General features: G+C 37.8%; 1 protein-coding gene across 2 annotated transcripts in view; it reads left to right on the top strand.

Moving 5' to 3' along the window:
- The first annotated feature begins 8369 nt into the window (after positions 1-8369).
- CWC22 (CWC22 spliceosome associated protein homolog) overlaps positions 8370-25919 on the top strand; it is a 34639-nt gene continuing 17089 nt past the window's right edge. Inside the window, exons 1-14 of one of the 2 annotated variants that reach the window (XM_037397133.1) lie at positions 8370-8420; positions 8833-8944; positions 11888-11955; positions 12757-12873; positions 12988-13242; positions 13719-13847; positions 15329-15497; positions 15985-16038; positions 16952-17087; positions 17170-17376; positions 17496-17558; positions 17914-18009; positions 19247-19328; positions 20577-20637. In XM_037397133.1, coding sequence (XP_037253030.1) covers positions 8918-8944; positions 11888-11955; positions 12757-12873; positions 12988-13242; positions 13719-13847; positions 15329-15497; positions 15985-16038; positions 16952-17087; positions 17170-17376; positions 17496-17558; positions 17914-18009; positions 19247-19328; positions 20577-20637 — 1464 coding nt within the window. In that variant the 5' untranslated portion in view covers positions 8370-8420; positions 8833-8917. Of the gene's footprint in view, positions 8421-8832; positions 8945-11887; positions 11956-12756; positions 12874-12984; positions 13243-13718; positions 13848-15328; positions 15498-15984; positions 16039-16951; positions 17088-17169; positions 17377-17495; positions 17559-17913; positions 18010-19246; positions 19329-20576; positions 20638-25919 lie in introns of both variants that reach the window. The other variant, XM_037397132.1, reaches the window with a different exon arrangement.

The raw sequence follows: 25919 nt of genomic DNA, 5'->3' as shown, positions 1-25919 counted from the left end.
TTCAGTGTGTAGAAATTTATATTTTAAATTTACCTTATCTGAAGGCACAACATCTCATGTTGATTTAATTTTATATGAATTAGGTGGTGTTGTATTTTAAGGTCTGATCTATCATTGTGCTCACTTAAGAAGAAGAAGCATTCTGTGTTGATTACCACTGTCCTAAATATACATAAAGCCACTTGACATGAGTTAATTCAGATACCAGAAGCAATGTGATCCTGCTAGCCCATCCACAGCACTGTGCTAACCTAATGAAACAAGGTGTATCAGACAGAGCAGATTTCTACTTAGTGTGGCTATATGGTTTTTGGCAGTAGAACTAGGTCGTTTAGAGTTAACTTGGCTCATTTATCTCCGTTCCACTTGCGCTATGCAGTAAACATGCCCTGAGATAACTCAGAAATACAAATAAACCCATATGAAAGCAATCTCCAAAGAGCTGTCATTAGAGCACTCTCATACAGTTTCTTCCAGTATGTGTTTGTTTAAGAATGCTCATGAGTTACTCTTGCTTTTATGCATTTTACTGGAACTGGAGGGGTCAAGTTTTAGCACAGGGTTGAACAGAGTCCTGCCACACTCTGGTTCCACTGGGCGAAAGTGCTGTGACTTGGGGACCTGCTTTTTGCATGGGGGGGGCAGCTCTGTGAGGTCACTGGGGATACTGGTGCATACATGTAGGACTAATGATTGACTATATATTTCTTCAGGGGGTTGTTTTTTCTTTTTTTTTTTTTTTTTTTTCTTGTTTGTTTCTTGTGTGGTTTCATCTTTGGGTTTTTGGTTTTTTTCCGAACCCCATATTCATGTTCCATTTGCAGGAATTTACTTCAGGCTGAGATGAGATCCTAGCCATCTCTCACACTTAGAGACTAGCTGCCTGGCTCCTGCAGGGTGATTAGGATTGCTGCAGTTAGATGCTTCATTCACCACAACCACAGAGACCAGAGTGCTTCCCAGGCAATTAAGGCAGCCCACATGCTGAGCAAGGAGCTGTGCAAGACACACCAAGCAAAAGGATGTGCCTGAATTCCCCTTACCCTCTCAAAGCCAGAAACCATGGTCATGATTCTACTTCAGACTCCATACATTTAGGATCTTGAGCGTTGTAGATTCAAAAAGGTTGGTTTGGGGTGTTCAGCCTGTATTAGTGCCTACTCCTTAAAGCATTCTCTTGGGGTATGCAAGCTCTAGGTATGCATGTCTTTTCACCCTCACAAAATTAAAACTTACATCTCTTAAAGCACGTTGCCAAACCACAAGACTAAACCCACTATAAAACTGAAAGTATTCTCCAATCACCCTTATGAGCAATAAAATGTAGGGTGGCAAACTGCAGAAAAGGGACTGCAAGACAAGCTGACCAGAGAAGAAATGAGCAGAAGGGAGCTTCACTCAATCCAATAGTAAAAGCATTAAGTTAGGAAAGGAGGAACAGAAAACCACACTTCACTGCTTCTATTCAGTATTAAACTGCCCTTTCCCTTTCTTGTTCAATGAATCCAACCTTCCCAGCCCCTCCTCTGCTTTCTACATTTAAGTAGAAAACTGAAGAGTGTAATTTATGTCACCAGCTGCTTTAAAACCATAAACTTGTTTCTCAGAGGTAATCGGTTGTCTCCTAGTGAAGGCACTTCGAAGCAGACTGTTTACTTCCCATCCCTGTCCTCAGGCTCCCTCTGAGGGGAATGCTCAGCTGTCCGTATTTGCTCTCTCCCAGGGCATTTGGAGGGACAGCCTGAGCGATGGTACATGTGCCATCAGCCACAGGATGTCCTTCTCGTGAGATGCTGCTGCCACATTGATGCCATATGCCTTTTTATTTCATGACACCTGTTTACACAGTGTGAGTCAGGAAAAAGATTACTTTCACAGCAGACTGGGACACCATACAGCGTTCACAGGCAGGCAATATTGTATTTGCAGTGGGTTCATGGAACATCTAGTGAAAGCATTTAACAATTCATATTGTCAGAATCTGTAGAACCATCCAGATACATGCTGGTTTCAGTCTCTGGTGTAAATGCCACAGTTGCAAATCATTTTGAAAGCCAAAGAAATCAAATTCTGTAGCTAAAACTTAGTTATAAGGAGAAATGTATTTTTTTCTGATTATTATTACCTAACATATGCCATCCCTCTGTTTTGATTAAGGATTTCTTCCTTTATTGATTATTCTTAGTATTGCAAAGTAAGTAAGAGCTGACTTTCATAACTTTGTATATAAAAATAGCTATTATCTCTGGAGTGCAGAATATTTATACCTGATAGGATGCATAGTTTTATGATCGTAGGTCTCTGGAAAAGTTTGAGAACAGGTTGTTAATGCTTCAAGTGCTGGAGAGCAAAGAGTGGTACCTTAGTTTAAACCAAAGCACTTTTGAGTTAAAGTGCTGTATAGCATACTCAGTGATCTCAGTCATGGGCTGATGCTCCCTTTCTCTGACTCTTCTGTGGGATCATAGTCTTGGACAGCAGAGCAGGGCAAACAGCTTAAATCTTGGTGGCTAAATCTTCAACTGCTGCACCAGATTAACTAGACTTAATTTGTCAAATCATGAATGTGCCCTCCTCACTATGTTGTGATTTATTTTTTTTCGAACACTGAGGATTTAAGCCTGTAATACTTGGAATGAAAGTAGCGTTACAGATATGTTACGTGATGTGACAAAACAGTAGTATAATGTTCAGTAAAGAATAAGTAAGTTGATTCAAGAACCCACAAAAAGAAAGAAAAAAACTTCTAGCATTTTCCAACCTTGAGAAAGTTTTACTAAATTCAGTTGATAGTTTTAAAAATAAACATTACCAGAAAGTATTTTTTTAAAACCCTAAAAATATTAATGGCATTGCATTCACATAGTTTCAACCACAAAAGAAAAACACCACAAAAACTGTGATCAAGTATAAGATAGATCTCAAAGCCCCCCAGTACTCCGAGGAAAATGTGTTTTCTGCATTGTTCTACAAAAGGGTTATCTGAATAGCAAGGAAGATTAGGAATTAGTCCAGTGTATCAGCAAGTCACCAGTAAAACTGGAAAAACAACTCAGGAGTCCTAAGCAGAAATTACATGGTCAAGGAGAAAACAAGCTATTCCATTCCTATGGCCAGGAATGTGGTATCATTAAGGAACAGAGTAATAGGTAACTTAAGAACATTTAGGGAAGAAGGCTGGGAAAAGGCAAGTCATTTCCCTGAGCAGGGTATGAGAAACAAGCCTTTATCAATCAGAAAGATGGATTCCCGTTTGAACAAAACCAGGGAATTATACAGAGATCTTTGTCTTGTGGCTTCCTTAACCTGCATGAAGCAGTCAAGCAGAAGATTAGCTACAAAAACTACAAGTCATGTGACCTAAAGAGAAAGGACTACTAAGAGTATTTGATTGTTTCAGCACTGAAAGAAAAAACAGGGCTGCAAATGCTTTGAGAGCTCCTGGTGCAGGGTACAAAGCCAAGTGATTGCCCTTTCAAATTAGCAGAGACGCTGAAGTGGTCACAAAGGACCCCAACTCAAGTTTAATCTTAGAAATATATTTATTGCTTCATCAACAGTTTCCATTATTGAAATTATATAGTTTAAGAGAATAAAATTAGTCTTTTACCAACCTATTATTTTATCTAATAAAAAACCCACCGCCACCACCACAAAATGAGCTCCAGGTAACCTGGTAAGTACAATATGAAATTAAAGCTCTTTCACAGGTGGTAAACTGGAAATCTTTGTATAGTTGTGCGACACATTTCATTCCTTGTTCTAAGAGCAGGTTTAGGATCTAGGGGTTCCCTCTGTAAGACCTGCAATCTCTTACAGCAGGCAGTAAGCAGCATTCCTCAGAAAGTAGTACAAGTGGTACCAAACACCCTCTGTCTCCAGGAGTCACACCTTTGGAGAGCAGAAACCAGAGCTGCTCTTCAGAAGCTGTTCTTAACTGAAAGTTTACAAGAGAAAAAGCAAAAATCAAGCATGCAGTATGACAAAAGTGCTGCAGTTGGAAAGTAAGTGACAGGTAAGAAGGAAGGAGGAGTAGAACCGCACTGATGTTGCAGGAAAGTATGTGCTTTGCAAATCAGGAAAAAGAATCTCTAGAAGTGATCAAAAATTTGGATTGTAGGCTCTAAAACTGTAGTAAATAACCTCTTAGACAGGAGTTTGAGCCAAACTTCCTTCTTTTTATACTAAAAGGAGATGTACCCATGTTTTGAATATGGCCCTCATTACTACTAATGACACTACTAAAACCTGGGTGTACCGGTTGATGGCCAGCTGAACATGAGCCAGCAGTGTGCCCAGGTGGCCAGAAAGGCCAACAGCACCCTGGCTTGTATCCAAAACAGTGTGGCCAGGAAGACCAGGGAAATTATTGTCTCTCTGTACTCAGCACTGGTGAGGCCGCACCTCAAATATTGTGCTCAGTTTTGGGCCCCTCACTACAAGAGGGTCGTAGAGGTGCTGGAGCATGTCCAGAAAAGGGCAATGAAGCTGGTGAAGGGTCTAGAGAATGAGTCTTATGAGGAGCAGCTGAGGGAACTGGGGTTGTTTAGTCTGGAGGAGACTCAAGTGGGACTTTTTGCTTCTCTACAACTACCTGCAAAGAGGTTGTAGGCAGGTGGGGTCGGTCTCTTCTCCCAGTTAACAAGCAACAGGACAAGAGGAAACAGCCTCAAGTTGCACCAGGGGAGGTTTAGATTGGATGTTAGGAAAAAATTCTTCACTGAAAGGGTGTTGAAACACTGGAACAGGCTGCCCAGGGAGGTGGTGGAATCACCATCCCTGGAGGTATTTTAAAAACACATAGATGCTGTGCTTAGTGACATGGTTTAGTGATGGACTTGGCAGTCCTGGGTTAATGATTGGACTTATGATCTCAAGGGTCTTTTCCAACCTAAATTATTCTATGATTCTATGTCCCGAAAGAAATGTACAAGGCAGCACTGTTTGAGGAATGCTAAGAGCAGATGACAGCAGAATCAAAACAAATAGTGGGTTTTCATAATAATATGTAGAAACCATCATTTCATTATGTTCTTCATCTAGTCTCTCCTTTATATTTTTTGTAAGCCAATCAAGCCAAGCAGGCATGTTCATGAAAATCAGTATTTCTTCATAAAGCATCAGTGGCATGGACTCTTAATGGCATCAATGTACCTTTGCAGAATGAAATGCTGGTTCTAAATTTTAACTAAATGGAATGACTGCATAAAATTATCATGATTAAAATGTTTTCCTGTATTTGCATTAAAAAAAATCCTGGCCTCATATTTACTAATGTACGCTCAATGTGAGCATAAATGCTGGGGAGGGGTGGTTCTTTTTAAGTTATAGCTTTCAGAACATCTGGTTTATATGATATAATGTCCTAATGTCACTGTAATCATCTGCATGCCAGAACCTGGCAGTAGAATCAAGCCCTATTTAAAATGAAGCATATTTACAGTAACATTTGCAAGCTATATAACTAAACCTATCCTTTACCCTTAGAAAATATGCAAGTCAAACAAAAAAAAAAATCCATAAGCAACTAATAAGGCCCCAGTCAAAGTCATCACACTAAGCTCATGCTGTTTACAAGATCACACCTGTTAGGCCCCATCTCTGCAAATTCACCAGCCCCACTTCAAGCAAGAATTGGACACAGAGGATGTTGTGGTCCTGACTTTGCACAGTAATCCACAGGGTGCAATGAGGAGGTGGTTTGCATCACTGGGATTTAAAAACATCTTGTTTCAGTTCAAATAGCCTTGTCATAATAGAATTCTCACAAAATAAGTTTATATATATATATATATATATATGTATCTCAAATAAAATGTGAAGTCTTTAAAGATCTAGGCACAACTACATTTTTAATACTCTCATCTAGTGCTGTATATGCATGTATTTAAGCAATTACAAATCCTTCAGAGCATGTAAAAATTAAAGTTTCCTTGTTGGAGTTACAAATATGCCCATCCTTTCAGGAAGTATCATCTTTTCATCAACATCTTAATCCTTCAAAAGCAGAAACCTTGTATCATTTTCACAGTGAGAAGTTACTCATGTGTATACATCAAGTGCTAACTTAAGAATGTGACTGCTGAATAATAAAGGAAGGAAATCAGCATCCTGAAAGGTCATTTTTAAAATGGTAGCTATTCCAGCAATTGCATGTAAGTGTGAGCTGTTGTGAACAAGAAAAAAATTTCTGGGATTCCTGACAGTAAATATTTTTTGGAAAGTAGCAAGAAAATACTGAGAATTATATTTTCAAAAAAAGTGTGGAGCTTAAAATTTGTAGTCTAAGCAATAAATACTACTGAAAAAGTCAATAGAAGATTTCCAATAACTCTGTTAAAGGGATTCTTCTCAAAAATAAGCACTGAATAGGACTTCTACTTTACATGAGTTTTCTTACAGAAGTTTGTGTCATAAATTTCAGGTTTTTTTTATAAATTAAACATCTTCATTTTTTTTTCTTTAGTTCCCCATTTTGATTTCACTGTTTATTCCATACTATGTGGTATATTGAATTAGCTGATTTTCTGCACCATTTCAGGAATATTTGTGTATTGTTTCAGGAAATAATGCATCTCTACATTTTTTCCCCGTGCATACTGTTTCCCATATTGTTTTCTGGCATGTGAGACTGGCCAGCATCACAACACAAAGAGGAGATTAAGCCCTTATCTCTGCACCTGAAGTGAGTGGCTGAGCTGTGCGGTCCTTTCTTGCTTTACAAAATGCTAGGGAGGACTTGGCTTTTGCAGATTTTAGGACCACAGTCACTAAAAACTTATTCAAATTGGCTCACCAACGTGGAGGGCCAGGGCAGTGCATCATGGCTGCAAAACAGGGCAGAAGGTGGCTACACAATCCTAGGCACAATCAAGAGTTCCCCTGCTTCTGGGCCCTAGTCTTGGCCACCTGGGCTGCCCCAGGAGCTTGAGACTCTACAGTACCGAGGAAGAGACCTCCCTCTTGACAGCTACCTGGTTGTGAGAAAGTAAAGACCAGAGCGCATGACTGAGGGTGCAGTTCTTACAAGAGGGGAAGGACGACCAGGAATAAATGATGAAAAATGACACACTCTCATGCCCTGTCCATGCAGGGATGATGCAAACAAATACCTGCCACTCCTGGGAAACAATCTTGTGGATTAGCCTATGAATAGCATAGTTGAGCACATTTCAGCTGTGGGAGGAACACAGGGAGTGTATTAGCTGATAACTCTGTATTTTTGGCTGTGAGTCAGCATAAGGCCAATATACACTCCAGCTCATCAGAATTACTCTGTCATTGATATGTTTCTCCCTTCTGTTTGATAGGAGAAATTATGAGTAGCATTTTTCCGGCATTGGTCCCAGCTCATTGCCACCTTCTTCCCCTCAACAAATACTATGTCCCACTACACATGCATGCACAGGGACTTGCACGCGGATGCTGGCGGGCGCAGCACAGCAGTACTGCCACACGGTTTGGTTACAGATGTCCCTGCAGGAACCATCTGGCTCTTGGCTGAATTAATGCCTTTCTGACCCTGATCTCCCATGTCATCTAAGAGTTTATTTTCATTACCTCACAAGAGCTGAAAATGAACTGTAAGCATTTTAAGACCTTATATAGCATTTTCCTTTCTGTTTCCTATGTATTTACTTTCCCCAATCCAAACAAATTTGCGTGTATAATAAGCCACAGGCCCTCTGTTAGCGTGAATCAGTGGTGCTCAATTACTTGAAACTTTCAGAGGCAAAACCCCTCCCTCTAATAAACAGGTATCCTAAACTCACTATGGTATAATGTATTATGCATATACTGGACGTATTTCAATTAATGTTGAACCAGTAGCGCATGCGTAAGTAACAGAAGTGTGTGCTACAGGTGTTATTGAAGGGGCATGTTTACTAAATTCACTCAGTAAATTTGCTAAAATTTACAGAGATGCTGGAAGGCTTTGGACAGCTTCTTATCTTTAAGGGAAGTGAGTTGACTGCTTGTTTGCAATTACTTGTATTTCTGACAGGAACCTTGCACATTTGGTAGAAATAGGGTTGTTTATTCAGAGAAGCCTTCACCTGAGAAGTTGGCAGTAGTGAAGCGCAGGCTGAAGTGAAGGGAGTGGTGTGCCATAGTACTGCTCGCTTTGAAGTCACTCTACCGCCTTGTTTCCCGCTTTTTTTTTTTTTTCCCCTGCAACAACCGCTACCAACATTCATATTCCGAGTAACAGACCAACAGGGAAACGCGGCGGCCGCGGCCCGCAAGATGGCAGCCGCCCGCCCGCCCCCGCCGCACTCAGTTTCCCGCCATGCAGCGCCGCGCGGGCGGCCGGAAGCTCGCGCGCGCGCGCAGTTGCAGGGCTGAGCGCCGCGCGTCAGTGTGCGCCGCGTTCCGCCGGAAGTGACGCCGCTGGCGGCCGTGCGCGGTGGCGGTGGGCGGTAGGTGCGGGGCTCGGTGGGCCGCGGGTCGGTGGGCGGCCGCGCTCCCGCGGGCGGGGCACCCTTCTCCCCTTCCCGCCTTCCGCCGGGCCGGGTGGTCGCGATTCTGCGGCGGGTGGGAGGGCGCGGGCCGGCTGGTAACGGAGCCCCGCGGGGAGCGCGGTGGGCGGCCGGGGCCGGGCGGAGTCGGGGCTGGCGGCGGTGGCGCCCTTACCTCCTAGGACTAGTGCTGTGTAGCCGTAAGAGATCTGACCAGGTTTGGGGGGGGGGGGGCGGTGGGGGCAGCTGTGCTGTTTTGTACCGGTTTTGTTTTAAGGAGTTATGCAAACGTAGATGTAAAGAACAAATGAAAAGCGTAGGTTCCTGTACCGTGAGCAGTAAAAGGTTTTTGATTGTCTTCTGTGTGTTACAGATGAAATGTTTTTCGTATGTTGAACTCCACGTCGGGTTGTCTCATTGCTGCACGTTCGGAACTTCATAAAAAGTAGGAAGTCAAGATGAAGAGCAGGGTGACACAAGTAAATGTAAGTGTTCTTAAATTGTAGAGTTTGATTATTCCCATGTTACTAGTGATTTGGTTTGTAGTTGATACTACATTAAGTAAAACTTCCTGAATGTAAAGCAAACAAGATCCATAATTGACAACTGCCTGTTTACAAGACAAATACGACTATGAAGTCAGTGAATTACAGCTGTTTCTAGCGCTTGTCCTAACAATGGAAGTTCTGAACGCTGTTACCGTGTGATATAGAAGTAATTGTTGAAAAGTGACTGAATGATAGCTCAACAGAGAACATAAGCATGTGGAGAAATGGAGAAAAGAGATGTTGAAAAATTGACTATGATGTTGAAAAGATAAAGAGACAGGAAGTAGCAGTTAATGTGGTAACTGTATTTCTTAATGTGCAAGTTAAGCTTTCCTTTTTAAAAGCTGCATGGTGCATTTCTGAATGGATGAGAGTGATTTTTAGGAATGCAAGAAGAAAAAATTTGCTTTAAAATTACTCTTCTAATGATGGTTTAGAAATGCCATGTTTGTAAAGCCCACTAAATTTGGGACAGGTTAGCAGAGTGATACTCTTGATGCATGGTCTCAAATCTATGCTATTTCTCTGCCTATTCTGGAGTTCAACCCTGTGTAGGCGGCTTCACTCTTTTGATTCCAGCTTTTCTGACTGAAGCGGTTTTTAATAGAGGTGCTTGAGGGATAGCTTGATAGTTTCTCTTATTTTCCCAACCTGGTAGTACTCCCTTATAGGTACCACATAAGGTACTCCATTATCTGTCGAAATCAGCCAGTTAAAAAAAGCACGCTGTTTGGACACTATCAGTTAATCATTTTGATCAAAATGGACAAGGAAGAAGACTGTGACAGAAAGCCTAGTCACAAAGAGCTGAGGGTGACAAGTTCTTCAGCAAACATAGCTGCTTCTGCGAGGACACATAATAACTGCCAAATACATACCGTTGTTTTATTTCTGTGAGCACGTGTTCCTTGGGTCTGCTTGGACAGAGGCAGATGATGTAGAACTCAAGAGAATGGATCATCCTAAAAAGACCTCCTGCTTCCCATCTGCTAAATATTATTTAAATACAATAACTGTTCTGTGTTTTTCAAAGATTTTTATTACCACTGTCTTGGAAGCTAGGGATACGATCTTGCATTATATTATTTTGGGGAAAACACAACTTACGAACTTCTTTAATCTTTGAATGATTTCAGTGATCTGCTGTTATGTATAGTCCCACAAAGGAATATTGAAAGGGGAAGAAAACCTTGGTGAAAATTAATTAATTTCTTGTACTGGCTTTGCCATCAAACATACTGTTACTTTGTAGTTAAATTGTCAGATGGGCGTTACACTTGTCTGTATGCATGCTCCCAGTAAAATGATGCAATACATTTGTTCTGTACTGTTGTGTTGATTCAGGCAAGATAATACTGGGAATAATTTTGAAGTGTTAGAAATGGACCCTAGGAAAGGTGATACTCTAGGGTATGTTATCGTGGCCTCAAAAATATAAATTTATATTATATATATATATATATATATACGCACTTAGACACACGCCCCAGGCTGGGTGATAGCAAGTTAGCCTCATCAGTCTATTGATAGGATGATGCTCATAATCTTTGTGTTGCTATTATTTCTTTAGAAAGCCTCAGTTAATGTTTGTTTTACTGGCACAGCTCGTTATAGACACCACACTTGCCATTTAGTAAAGATACTTTTCTTTCTAATTAAGTTTTTGGGGATCATCGATTATACCTGTCCATCAGGGTCTGCTTAGGAATGAGATTGTCATTGTATTGTACTAACTGGTAGTTTTAGCTGGTTCTTTGGTGGGGCAAAACCCAGTGTGCTGGTGTGTTAGTGGGTAGCATGCCATTTCAACAAATGAGTATTTCTGGAAAAAGTTCAGTAAAGGTGCACAGTAGGTCCTTGTGTTGAGTTTATGCATCAAGGTGAATGTTACCTATTTCACAGGCTAATCACTGGCATATAACCTGAGGTTGTGGTTCTGAAAAATCACAAATAATATTATAAGGGAAGAGAGGATGCCTACAATGGAAGTATAGAGGTTATAGAAGCTGCCTCTTAGCTGTACCAAAGTAGTTTTGAAACATCTTGATAAGGTGAATGTCTTCCTATGTGTGTTGTAGATGCTGTCATGCTCTGATTTTTGTGTATGACTGCATACTTCTGTATGTCATGGTTCAGCCCAAAGAATTTGCTGTGAACTAATTAAACGTATATCACTTAAACAGTCCTGCAAACTTACATTTCAAAAAAATCTAGAATTATATTTGCTTTGAGGAACTGTCAAGTGGAACAGTGTAACTTGGATGTGTATAATGTATGAAGCAAGGAGTGACTCATGAGAAAATAAATCGTAGTAAGAAGGAGGAAGGTAAGGAGAAATTATGTAGTAAGGGGAATTCTTAGGAGGAAGACACTCTCCAAACAAGAAGTGGTAGAATTCTGTTAATTGCATTGTATTGCATTTGATACAACAAAGTGTAAAATGGCGTATGGAAGAAGGAAGCAGGAAAGGCAGACAGAAGGTCCATCTCCAGCAGTAATTGACAGCAGATCCCTTGCAAAGTTCAGGAACAGGGCAGCTCTAAAAGCACCCGTCCACATACTCTGTTTGCCTATTTGCAGCTTCCTGAGACAGATAAATTTGTCCTGGTAACCTGTGTGAATTTTTCTTCAGTGATTGTCGAGTCTCTTGAATGTATGGAAGCATTTGGTGTCTGCAGCATCCTGTAGCAGGGAGTCCAGCTGCTTAACTACCTACTTGGAATCAGCTGTCCTTGTCATAACTGACTGCCATTAGCTTTATTTGATGGCCCTAAAGGAGTAGGGAACTGAAGACATGGTACGCTTTGATCTCAAGACATGTGCTCACAGTAATTAATATATAATGTTGGGGCTTGATTTTTTCTTTCTCTTTTCTTAAAGCATGGTTCCAGTTACGAAAGGAAGGAAAACTACAGTTCGCGCCAAAAAAGTTTGTCTCCAGAGGACAGGTAGAATGATTATTTTTATACCCTACAATTTTGTATCTAGACCTCACATAGTGGGTTAGATAAGTTTTTAAAAAAACCCACAACTGAACATCAGGTTCCATTTCTTTTTATATGTTACCATAACTGAGCAGTGAAAAGTAAGTGTAGGTTTAATAGACTACTTGCATGTTAATATAGCAGTAATTAGACTTGTTAACAAAGTCCTTAGTGTTCAGTTAAATTGTCATGGAACTTGAAAATAGAAACTAGATGCCAGCTTTCTCTTTGACTCATGTGTTGCTGGTGTCACAATTTTCACTTTAGAGCAAAATTATTGGTGCCAGCAGGAGCTGGAGAAACAGTATTTGAAGAGCAGTCTACAAATGAGGTGCACGGTTACCAGTCTGCTTTTAATTTCACATGTTAATTAGAATGAAACCTCTTGAACTAAACACAATGCAATTTTTTTTTCTAATAGTGTTTATTCTGTTTTATACTATACAGGCAAAAGTAGGTGAATGAATGCATATGTTCCAAGGAAGGCATGGTGCTGAATTTACTTTTGGTATTTGATGTTATTGCCATTTAGCATTTAATTTTAAGTTCTAGGAGGAGCTTCCTTTTACAGTGCTTCTTTGACTTTTGATTATTTTTTGCTGACAAGAAATTAATAGAAATGGAGCATCTTCTGTTTGAATGATATGGATATTGAAATGCAGGTTGCAGAAGCAGAACAGTTCTGTGTTGTATTGCAAGTAGATATTAATAGCATTGCTTTTCTAAGCCTGTTACTAAAAATTTTGTGTCTTGGGTTGCAAACAGGGATATAGAGCATGACAGGCCTCCATCTCCCAGAAAGAGAAGGTACTCTGATGACAGCAGATATGATCAGGAATATTCAAGAAGGGAATACTATGATGACAGAACTTCAGAAGGAAGGTATCAAGCCCTTTCTTAATCAGTAATAAAATACTGATTTTAAAGTATAAAATGTGAAAGTTTCTCACGAACCCATGCGTGTGTAGTGGTGGTTTTGGTTTTGTTTCTTAGAAGGATGGAAAGGGGAAGAGAGAGATACCATGATAAATGGGAGGAGAAAGAATCTGATCGAAGGAGACAGAGAAGATACTCATCACCTGACCATAGGAGTCCAGAGAGGTCGACAGTCCAGAGCTCACTTGCTCATGATGAGACCACTTCAAAGAAGAAGAAAGAAGAAGTGGATCCAATCCTTACTCGCACGGGTGGTGCATATATTCCACCTGCCAAGCTCAGGATGATGCAGGAACAAATCACTGATAAAAATAGGTGAGGTGAAAGTAACATTAGAATTTTTACTGAAAAGGAGAACAATAAAGGGGTTTAGTGAGTGTTGGTGAAAATGGGATACCTTTTGAGGGCTGTGATCATCGTTTTGAAGGTATATTTTTACCAGAAGAAAGGTAAGAGAATCAGATTATGACTACCTGCTTCTGCTGCAAACTGTAAACGGGAAAGTGGGATACAGAGTATAACCAGGGATTTCTTGGAATATCTTAGAAAACTGAATGTATTGGGCTATACCATATCTGTAGAGCATTACATTTTGGTTTATCATGTTGGTTCAGTGATTTCCTGATAGTTAAATGTAAAATTGTGAACTAGTCTTCACATTTATGCAGTAGTATTTTCTTACCTGTTTTACTAATCACAGCTTACATCCACGTTTTCATATCTATATATATATATATATTCACTCAGTGCTTCCTCAAATTCAGGCATTAATTGTGTTACCTTTGGAATAGCTTGGCGTATCAGAGGATGAGTTGGGAAGCCTTGAAGAAGTCGATCAATGGTCTTGTCAACAAAGTGAATGTTTCTAATATTGAAAATATCATTCATGAGCTCCTTCAGGAAAATATTGTTCGGGGAAGGTAAGTCTTAGTATTTTAAAACAATTCTTTTGCGTTCTGCTAATATACTGCTTTCATGTATATCGTATGTGATGGGATGATCAGAATCCTGCAAATAGCATAAGAATAACAGAAGAGAACTAAGTAAATTCTAGAGAGGGAATGTTTTTAGAATACACTTGCCCATAGAAGTTTGTATGTGGCTTATAAGTATACATTTCAAAATAATCTAGGTGGAAAATGGCATAATTTCCTTCCTCCTTACAGTTAATTTTGACTTCCAAATTTGAGTTGCAAATATTGTGATAAGAAGTTTTATCTAACTAGCAAAATAGTGATAAGAAGTTTTATCTAGTTGTAAAGTCCTTTTCTGAGTTTTGTAAGTAGAGGGTAAATAGGATCTGGACGACACCAGTTTCAGTTTGTAAGTGAGAAGTAACTAATAAATAGTTTCAAAATGAAATATCCTGTTTCTGTGCACTGGTATGACATAAGTTCTGTTCCATTTGCCAACTCCAAAATAAGTAGGAATGAGGTCCTTATGCAGTAATTAGTACCATGTAGGAGATTTTTTTTTTTTTTTAATTTCAATAGACCACAAAGATGATAATTGGGTACCAGTGTGCATTTTGAAGATTCATGTTAGGATTACAGCAAAAGTCAAATTCTATGTGCTAAAGCATATTAAAATAGCAAAACTGGGAGGAGGGGAAAAAAGTCTTTGATTATTTTCAGACTTCAGTCTTGATAAAACTGTTAGACACCCATAGTATAATAAAAGGGCTATTATCTCATGAGTCCTGTGTTTACATTCATGTAGACTTTAATTAGTAGTCTTTTATAATCAGTTCTTAGTTCCAAACATTAAAATTATGTTGAAAATATGTAGTTTCTTTTGAGAAAAAACAGTGAAAAGCATTATACTTTGCTCATTCTGGTTTTACTGAACGTTGTTTTTTTTACTTCTAGGTAGATGTTTTTTCTTAGGGACCTTTTATGGAAATATGATTTTTATTTCTTAGAAGTTTGTTTGTGTGTTTAAGTTATCATTGTACTAGAACGCACTTCTGTATTTTTCATAAATAGTTGCAGTGCAGGTATCTCTTCTGTCATAAACAGGGGTTTGTTTTTTCAGCTGGGGAAAAGAAACAGCTCAATCATGCAAATTTCAAAGCTAGGAAGAGCCTGTGTTGGGGTTAAAATAGGATGATTGCAGGATACAAGATGAAGACTTTACTTTCTTATCATTTCCAAATGTAGTTCTAATAGGAACAATACTTAATGAAAGATAAAGTGTCAGTTTTAAGAATTTCTCAGCTCAGGTACATTTGGGCAACACATTTTGTAAAACTCCATTTGTGGCATGATAACTGTTTGAAAATGACTATTTGGTATCTACTAACTATTCCAGCTGTACAATACTATTTTTCTTCGGTACATATCACATAAAACATTAAATGTTTTATTACCCAGAAAAATCTTAAACTTACATATTTTTACAGGGGATTGCTATCTAGATCCATTCTGCAAGCTCAGAGTGCCTCTCCAATTTTTACCCATGTTTATGCTGCTCTTGTGGCCATTATCAATTCAAAGTTTCCAAATATTGGTGAATTGATTCTCAAGAGGTTGATACTAAATTTTCGCAAAGGATATCGCAGAAATGATAAGGTATGTAAAATGTTCACATTTTTGCATTCAGCAAAATGCTGAAACTTGTAATTCTGCTGTGTTAACCTTATATTGAGTGTGTTAAAATTAGGTACTTCAAAGGAACACAGTCAAGGTGAATGGGTTGGGGCCTGTTGCTAGTACATTTTAGTAGTTTTAGAGTATCATGAAAGCTTGACAACTTATTCTGGGTTGGTTCTGTGATAGTTTTGAGGGGGGCAGGGAGGGCTTGGGTTGGTTTCTGTTTTTAAAGTGTACTGTCCTAATTGTGAACAAGTTTTGAGGTGGGCAGGAAGGGTTTTGTTTGGTTTGGTTCTTATTTTAAAGTGTACTGTCTTAATTGTGAACAATTACCAGTATCCCAAAATAGTTACTTTGGGATAATTTAATCTGATCGTGAGATGCACAAATTTGTAGTAAGTCTGATTTACAAATTTTTCCTTCCATACACTATGTGTTAAAATTTCCCGGTTTATTTGTTTTGCAGCAACTCTGTCTAACATCTTCAAAGTTTGTGGCACATTTGATGAATCAGAATGTGGTATGTTAATTTATGTTTCTACTCAATGCAAACCCCCCTATATGCTGTTTATTTAGTTTCAAGGCAGCAGTAGCCTAGGTGAGGATGCTCTCCCTTTTCTAAAGGTTACTGAAAATCTGAGTTGAAATTTCCTTTTAATGCCAATTTTAGATTGGTATGACCTGTCTAGAAAAGACATTGGTAATTGTCTATGGAGTTATCATCACTTACTATTGTACTTAGGCTCCAGAGCTTCCCCAGACTTCATAAATATGTTTGGGCTGGTATTGAGACAAATCTTGATGCAAAGCAAGTGTCATCCGAGGCTCTGTCCCACAAATCTAGAACAGAGTTTTCTTGCAGCACTGTCATCTGACTTAAACATCTGTGTAGGCAGAGCTAGAGTCAGTTGCATCTAAAATGGATTTGCATCCAGCCCTATGCCACTTTCTTTGTGTTAGAAATCCAGATACTCAAATTTAAATGGCAAGAAACAGTGTTTCAGGAATGCATTGGCCATGTGCAGCATTTTGGTATAGAGTAAACTAATCTGAGATGTGCCATTTGCTTGTGTGCCTGATCGTGGAAGACCTGATTTAATAATAGACACAACACACTTACAGCTGGTTTCTCTGCTTCTTGGAAATGCATTCTAATTTTTTCTTAGTGGCAAAAGGTTTACCGTTGTTTGCTTGTTCATTTCAATAACATAGTCACATTCACCACAAAGTTGGTGTAAATACAAGTGGTAAAATTTTATTTGGAGTTTTGACTTCCTCTGGATTAGCTTTGTCCCACTACTGTTGCCTTGTGTGTGTGAGTAAACAAGTAAAGAAGCATCCTCAAAAGCTGGGCTGTTCTGTTAAGTAAACCTGCTCTGTAACAATTGTGTAACGTTGTATATTCTAATTCTTTACTGATATACTTTCCATAGGCTCATGAGGTTTTATGTTTGGAAATGCTCACTTTGCTTCTTGAAAGGCCTACTGATGACAGTATTGAAGTAGCAATTGGATTTATTAAAGAGAGTGGGCTCAAATTAACAGAAGTTTCTCCTAGAGGTATTAATGGTAAGTATAATTAGCCAACGTTTGTATTTTGGTGTTTGTATTGGTAATTTCTTTTCATATTTACGTTTCTGTCTTTCCCAAGCAATCTTTGACCGTCTTCGACACATTCTGCATGAATCTAAAATTGATATGCGTGTTCAGTATATGATAGAAGTCATGTTTGCTGTACGGAAGGATGGCTTCAAGGATCATCCAATCATTCCAGAGGGATTAGATCTAGTGGAGGAGGAGGATCAGTTTACTCATATGTTGCCATTAGAAGATGACTACAACCCAGAGGATGTTCTTAGTAAGTTAGAATGGAAGATAATTCCATGACTGCATTCTCTGTGAAAACAAAATTATAAATAAATATTTATGGGTTTCTTCATTTTGTATTTTAAATGAAGATTTTCTTTTATTTTAAAGATGTTTTCAAGATGGATCCAAACTTTATGGAAAATGAAGAGAAATACAAAACGCTGAAGAAAGGTAGGGGGGTTGTGTGTGTATATGAGTTTTATATGTAATATTGATATATTTGCACACTTAATTTGGCATTTACTTATCTGACTATTATTACTAATGTTTATTATTTAACAGTGGGTGGTATTTGTGTCCCAGGTAACTGTCTTTCAGCTCATCATAGACTTTCCAATGTAATCCTGCTATTTTCTTCAGCGTCGTTCCTCCAGCTACATCTTCATTCTGTTATGACCTATGTTATTGGCTCTCCCACATTCTCCACCTGAGACACTCTTTCACTCTTAGATGTTGGATCAAGATTTTTTTGGTAATGAAACTACTGTGGACTATATTCCTTTAATCTGGGATACATCTCTTCCAGAAATTCTTGATGAAGGTGACAGTGAATCTGAAGCAGATCAAGAGGGTGGAAGTAGTGAGGAAGATGAAGAGGAGGAGGAGGAGGAGGATGAAGATGGTAAGCATATGACTGACACCTTACTCATGATTGGTTGTAGATGAAACGGGAAAGAAAAGCTTAACTTGTTACACATTTTGTGACACTAAGAATGTTCAAAAGTTAAGGGATGTTTTCATCCTAAATTATTCTCAGATTTGCTAGTGTTTACTAGCAAAAAGTGTAAAAGTCTAAAAGGAAGCATTCAGCACAGGCAGAAAATGAAAAGCAACTTTGCCTGATTGTTCTTGACCATATCAGTTTCATGTGAGAAAAGCCTTGCAAATATAAGATATTAAAAACAATTAACATGAAAACACTGTCTTAAAAACTAGCAAAGACAACCTTCCTGGATGCCTGCTAGTGCTCTATCATATTTTTAGCTCACTTTCAAAATCAGAATGAGTTTTCTTACAACTGTATTTACATTCTGTAAGCTCTTAGTTCAGTTCAGCCCCTTTTCTTGATCTTAAGTGGAAGCAGTCAGTGTTTACACATTTTCAAAGGATGTATTTGATTCCTAGGAAAAAGGTTGATGGATGAATATAACTGAAGTGTTTGTGCGGACTGAGTTATTGAAAAGCCAGCTAAGTCCTGTTTTTGAATACCAAGAATGGATTTCCTCACCAGTTTGCTGGCATATTTCACAAATGAGCGAGCAGAGCTTCCTTCATGATTTATACTGTTACCAAACTTTAAAATAATGAAGGAATAGGGAATACCTTATGAATGAAGGTGTTACCCGAATGATTTTGGTTCGGAATGGATGTTTCTATACTTGCTCCAGGACAAAACAGAACTTCAGAATGCTGTAACTAGATCCTACGCATAACTGAAACAAATAATTTCCTGTTAAAATCAGGGAGACTACATAGAACATTGTATAGTTAAATTATGCAGAAAATACCTTGCTAATAATGTGGACAAGAAATGTTAAACTGAGAGGATGCAGTGGTTAAGTCATTTGAAAGGTCTTTAAAAGGAGAGTTATCCTCTTAAAATCTCTACAGATATATAGAGATACAAAATAACCTCTGAATATTCACTTGATAGTTATAAATGAGGCAAATGGGGTTTTTTTTCTCTCCTTCTCTGTAAAAATAAAAACATAAACATGCCAAATAGTCCTAAATATTTCTAGAAAAAGTGTTGCACAGTGCGCTACAGACTTAGGTGTAATCTCTTAGAACAGCTCTATTTACTATTTACTATCTGCCTTAATGTTTTTCTCTTTAAAACCCATGTTTTTCTTTCCCAGGTCAGAAAGTTACTGTCCATGACAAAACAGAAATTAACCTGGTCTCCTTCCGTCGTACAATTTATCTTGCTATTCAGTCAAGGTAAATCTAATATAATTTGTACATGTATGAGTGTAGTTAATTTGAAATGGGTGAACTGGAATTCTCTTTCTTTTAAAATTCTTTTTTAATGTGCAATTTAAAAAAACCCAACCAAACAAAAATGAACAGGGAGGTGTTCTTTAGGGAGCCGGACCTGATTGTATAAAGCAGACTGTTCTGACAAATTAAATACCCGAATTCTCATTCTAAGATAAATCGTATGTTTCAAAATGTTTGAGTGGGACTTTTCTTTGAGGATTGCCATAATCAGAATGTTCTGAGTGAACAAGTTGGTGATCTTCAGATCATGCAGCATCTGAAGAATTTCTGAAAAAAACCTGCAACACACTTAAAATAGAGATGCTGTAGATTTCCTCCACTTCAGAGACTAAGTAGTTCTGTAGTGTGGTACTATTTAGGCCTGTTTCCATCTGCATTGTTTGGAAACTAAGTATACATATACCAACCCTGAAGTATACTCTATTTGTATGCAACTTGAAAATGAAATCCCCTTGCAGTACAAAGTCCAAATAAACAAAACGGGGTGGTATAACTCTGGTGTTACCTGGGTAAAAGGAGAGATGAATCTGTTGGATGCCACTCAATTCCAAAAGTAGGTATGACCCTCAATATTCTGCAGGTCTGAACCTGCATGATACATGAGATAATGTAGTTGTGGTATTGATCATTACACATATCAATTAATACCATACTGAGATGTATGAAAGGCTCTTATGTTTCTGAAAGTTACTGTTCAATACTTTCTTGCCATACCCAAGTTTGTTTGTCTTTTACTTGGGTGGGGGAAGGTGCTTACTGGTAGCTAAAGGCTTGCAATATGCAAGAATGGGAGAGTGGTGTGTGTGGTATATACTTACTTCGGAGCTTATGTACAGTGCTTGCATTTCACTGTTTTTCAGGATGTGTAAAATGAGCTCATGTTTGTGTTTTGCTAAGTTTTGTAAGATGATATAATAGTAATAATGGCTCGAATTATCTTGTTTTCAAATTGTCTGCAAATGTAATGACTTGGATTAATTTTCATGCATAAACTATGAAATACAAAATATTTATTTTAAAAAAACAACAGAAAACCCTAACAAAACAAACAGATTTTAAAATGTTAATGAGATACTTCAAAACAGTTGAAGTTTCAGCACCAACAATCAATCTTAATAGAATTCTGAAAAGTGTCTAGTGTACTGTATATTGCACAGATACTGAGAAGTATTTTTTCTGTTATTGCAGCTTAGACTTTGAAGAATGTGCTCACAAATTACTGAAGATGGACTTTCCTGAAAGTCAGACCGTAAGCCTTGCTGCTTATTTGTTTTTTGTTAACATTATTAAGAAATAGTATTATGGGAGTGTCTAGAATCCTTGCTCTTGTCCTGGGACCTAGTTTGTATAGTAAGCAGGTGAATGAGAATGACTCCTTACAGCTGTTGTTCCTCAAAATGGGTCTTACAATCTTAAGAGCAAATAGGCTAACGTGTATTTCGTAAGACATTTGTCTTGGGCAATTGCTCCTTTCTGCCAAGCAGTTCAAATGTTTGCTCATAGTCTGTTTTGAAGATGTTTGTTGGCTGGACTGTTGAAACATTTATCCTATGACAAAAGTACTGTAACATGGCAGTGATTCTCAGAGCTGTGTCTCTGAAGCAACTGAGTTGAAGGTCATACTTGCAGGCTGCTGTAGACTTTTCTCTGTGGGACTTGAAATGTAGCATAGTGGTAAAAGAATGTGGGGTTTTTTTCTTTTACAGTCCTCTTTGAATAATAGTGTATTGAATTAAAGCAGTTGTAAGTACGATTGCTTTGTTGTGATCTTGGAGACAATCAGGCGAAATGTGTTTTGTCTTCAAACACTGCAAGATCAATACAACTGGTATGTTTTCGAGTAAAGGAAACTGTCCTTCAGCTAGTACTTATATTAGATCCTGGTAGAATGTAAATACCCATCTAATTCTATAAACAGCTTTTCAGTCATCTGTAAGCCATCAGCATGAGAGTTGCGCTTGAGAGAGCTTTTAATTTTCTTGTGACTTTAATTATCACTATTCCGTTTTACTTGAAACAATGTGTGTAGAAGTAATTTTATTAGTATAATAATAACTAGTAAGTGGAGATCTGAGCTGTGGTTAGGTGTTCTTTGGAAATTTGGTTTAATCTAGTAATCAGAAATTGGTTTGCCTATTTTTTTCCAGTTCTTGTACTATTTTGTTATTAAGCAGTTTACATGGAAGTAAACTAAGAATTCAGATGATTGTTCTGCATTTTCTTACCTAATTCTATAGTTCTGTGCATGAAATGCGATACTAAACATGCACAGGATTATAATTCTCAGTGCAGCATAACCTGAAGAACTCTTAGGAGGAAAAAAGATCCTGTTTTCCAGCAGATGATTCAGCTATAAAGCATAGAACAATCTAGAACATATGTGCTGTATCATACAATGGAGATAACAACTTGTGTAACTGTGCTCGTTAGGTAACTGCTTGGAGAACTGCTTAATTCTTGGTATTCAATATCATTGCAGTCTCTGTCAACTACTAACTATTCCATGGACAAGATCTATTCAGAAAAAATAAATTTACTGGGGGAAGAAAAAAACCCTAACCTATTAGTCAGAATCTTAGGTGCGTAAAAACAAGTAGACTTTCTCTCACCAGTTTATTCTGTATTTTTGAGATTTGACTTAATATTTGCTGCCAGTTTATTTTCTTTTGCTTTCTGTGAAGCCTTTGCATGCTGCAAATAAAAATAACTAGACAAACACAGATGAATTTAAGGGGTTAATTTTCATATATTTTATGGGGTGCTAATTTAGTGACTATGAATCTTTTTATATTACATAATCCTGTGAAGGGATTTATTTCTGTCTCAGCTTTGAGAAACTTTATATTTCCCCTATCAATCACAAATTAAAAATACATGAATGTTTCTGTATGCAAAATTTAAATGTGCAAACGTGTGGGTTTCTTTTTTCCTGCTGCACTGCAAACACAAAAATTGTTACTCCTGATTTTGTAGGAAAGCTCTCGGCAACTCCAGGGTCTAGTTTTGAGACTCAAGGAATTATGAGTAAACTGAATATATGTGGAACTGTTGGGAATCAATTAAATACAATGCTAACTAATTTAGAGCGCAGTAGCTTTGTGACCAGCAGCACTATAATCTCTGAAATGTTTTCACTTACTTTCAGGTCTCTTTAGAGACAGATGATTGGAGGAGGCAAAACATATCCCACTAGCTGTCTAGTCAAGTCTCTAGACAATATTATGTTGTTCTCTTAACATCTCATTCCAACAGATACTTTCCTATGACTTTGTGCTTTGGAAGATGTATGAAACTCACTGAACATCACAGTTTTAATATTAAAATCTATAGCATTCTTTGAAAACTATTACATTTGGATAAGTAAGAATTTATATATTTGAATATTAGTTTGTGATGCTTAGATAATTTATTTTGGTTAGCACACCACCCTATTAAAAAAAGAGGAATCTGAAGTGATGTAGTTATGATTCAGCTGTAATTGCTATGAATGAAATGCTTTTAAAATAAATGCAGAAGTGTATTTTTGGCATTTTGTATGTGTGCAAGTATATGTATCTAAAGAGAGCAAAATAAATCAGTATTAACCTATGATTTCATACTAGTTGTAGGAATTACTACAGTTCAAGGTTCAAAAAGGCTGTAAAGCTGCATCTTCTTATCACAGGGCCTCTTCTTTTTTTCCCCTTAAAAATCATTACTTTTCACCTCACCATAATCAAAGATGTGAGAGCTTTGACTTGCTCGTTGTATAGACTTAGAGGTCCTAAGGAATGTTTATGGGGTAAAGAGAAAAAAGCCTGAGGTTTTCTGATCAATGTGAGAGCAGAAAGAACAACCAGATACAGACAATAAAATTATTCAAGGATTTATGGGGCTTGAGTCTGTCCATGTGCATAAAAAACTTGAATGCACTCAGCAGGAAGCTTCTGGTAGAATTAACTGCAAATTTCTAAACAAGAAAAATTTCTGATTTAAGCCTTTATTGAATTGATTCCCACTGCCTTCGTTATCAAAACAAACCACAGGATTATATTTTCAGCTGTAAAGCAGGGGGGGGTTGTTCTGTTTTACTGAAACCTTCAGCAACCTGTATTGCAGTATGGTTGTGTCTTTGTGATTTCTTTGCACTTTACAAGTCAGAGCTTTAACCTGTCTTGAGAAATTCCTGAAATGTTTACCAATTCTTCGGTGAATCTTCAAAGCTGGTGTAAGAAAACTGCAATTTAGATTGAGTGTAGGAGCTGTGATAATGTCATGGTTGGCTGTTTCTTACAGTGAAGACCCTGTAGCTTAGAGCTCGTTCTCTGTGCCAACTCCTGCTATGGATGGCAGTTATGATGAGAAGCAGGGACTGAAGTATTGTTTAAAGCACTTTATGTCGCTTAAGAAGCAGGTGAAACTTAAAATTCCTGTTGCAAAATTTTTGTTCACGTTGTCTGGTTTTACAGTAACTTTGTGTTTTTCTTCTGGAAAGCTTTACTTAATAAAGTCATCTTTTATTTCATTATCAAGATTGGTTTCCACAGGTTTTGAGTAGTTAATTGTCAATTAAATACAATCTGAAAACTGATAAGAATATTCAAAACCTGAAGACAGACATTTGAGACTAATACAGTCGTAATGATTTTCTTGCATGTTAATCGTTCCAGAAATATTTATGTACAGAGATTTTTGGCATGATGTAGCAGGGCTGAATTCAGAATATTTAGCTGTTTTTATCAGTGGTTGAATTATCAGATTATTGTGTCACATTAACTGCTGTTCAACACAAATGGGTTTTATGCTTAATATCAGTAATGGATCTGTCGCGCAGATCTGACTGACAGAAAGAGGATTAAGGTTCAAATGGATAATCTTGGGAATAGTACAAAATACTGCTTTTTGGCATTGCAGTTCAGTACTGAGTGCTCAGGGGAATGTCGGCAGTCTTTTTTATTTGTTAGCCTAAAACTATTGTATTCTGACTTGAGATGAACACATTTTTCATTTTGCCATGAACTGAAATGCTGCTTTTTCTGAAGTGAATGATGCTGTTAAACAGAAACATTCATCTTCTGCTTCCCATCTGATTTGCATGCATTTAATTTTTAGTCTTAACTGTATATTCTCCTTCAAAATACCTATTCATTTCCTTCTCCTTGTCCTTTTATTTTTTCCTGTACCCCTTTTTTGGGTGAAAAGTTTGCCTACTGCAGTGTCCTATTTTTCTTTCTCAAGAAACCACGTTTTCTTTTCCAGGTTCACAAGCTCAGTTTTCATTTCCAGCTTTCCAGTTTTTCTTTTTTCCTTGACACTTCCCCTCCCCCTTCATTTATTTTTGCTCCAGGATTCTGGAAATATAATATCTGCTTCTTGTATCTGGATCTGTCTTTAAACTGCCCTCCTGATTATGCTTGATGAGTTTCTCGCCCTTTTTAATCCTTTTTCAGATGACTCCAGCATGTTCGGTGTTGTCTTCTGTGTCAAAGGGGCCCTTCTTTCATTATTAAAATTAAATCTTCAAAAATGTATTAGTTTCTTCTGTATTTTATTAGTCTTTGATAGATAAAAGCAATGTGCTTTCTTGGTTCTCTGTCTTTTTGTAACCTTTCAGGTTTCCTCAGTCTGTATTCTATTTTGGCATGTTGTAGTTACCTTACGTGAGCAAAAGTGTTGCTTCTCTGTGGTTTTACATTGCCTGTTTCAAAATGGCTTCTGGACATTTATATTAATTTTTTTTGTCACATGTCTTCTTCCTGATACTTTTTCACACTGTCTCTTTCATATTACAGGTTTTTCAGGATCCCCATGTGTGTGTTGCTTTGTAGATCCTCTCTTATTCTACCACTGTTTCTTAAAAAAAAAATAAAAAATTTGTAGGTTTTCTCAGTTCTGAGAATTTTTCCTAAATAGATTACTAAAAGCATGTTCAAATTAATTTTGTTTTTCCTGTTACTCTTACTTACAACTTCAGCAGATTAAATGGTATCACGGTCTTCCTGCTTCTGATTGTTTTATTCTCACCCCCACCTCTTTGTTTCTGACCTCTTTCCTGAATTGTTGCCCAGGTGTAAGAACCCTCTACATTTTACTACTTTATCTCTTGTGCTGACATCCATCCCCACTTGAGGATTAGGTTCCAAGTGGACTCTTACTAACCTAGCATGCCTCTGCTTCCTTTATTTCAGATCTGTGAATGCTGTTACTGTAACTCAGGTATGAAGACAACTGTATGCGTCTCCTGTGCATTGGGACTCTCTTGTTCCCTCATACTCTTCCATACAGATTCTTAGGCTTTAACAAAGGAGTTTATTGCTTTGTTATTGTTGTTGTTGATCGACACACTGTAGTATCTTAGTTCTGCTCTTCTGCATTAATTCTCATGTGTTGATTGCTGATTTTTTTTTTTAAGGAAAAAAACAAATTCAAGTAGTTGAATTTCTTCCTTTTCACAGTAGGTTTAACAGGAGGAGGCTTGCTTTTCTTGGTGTTATTAGATCCAACTGAAGCCTGCAGATCAGAAGTTGAAACACTTTGTTGTACTCCCTGCTG

Source organism: Falco rusticolus, chromosome 8, assembly GCF_015220075.1.
Source record: "Falco rusticolus isolate bFalRus1 chromosome 8, bFalRus1.pri, whole genome shotgun sequence".
NCBI lineage: Eukaryota > Metazoa > Chordata > Aves > Falconiformes > Falconidae > Falco > Falco rusticolus.
Note: the sequence above shows the minus strand (reverse complement) of the source record. Positions and strands in the feature narration are given on the sequence as shown.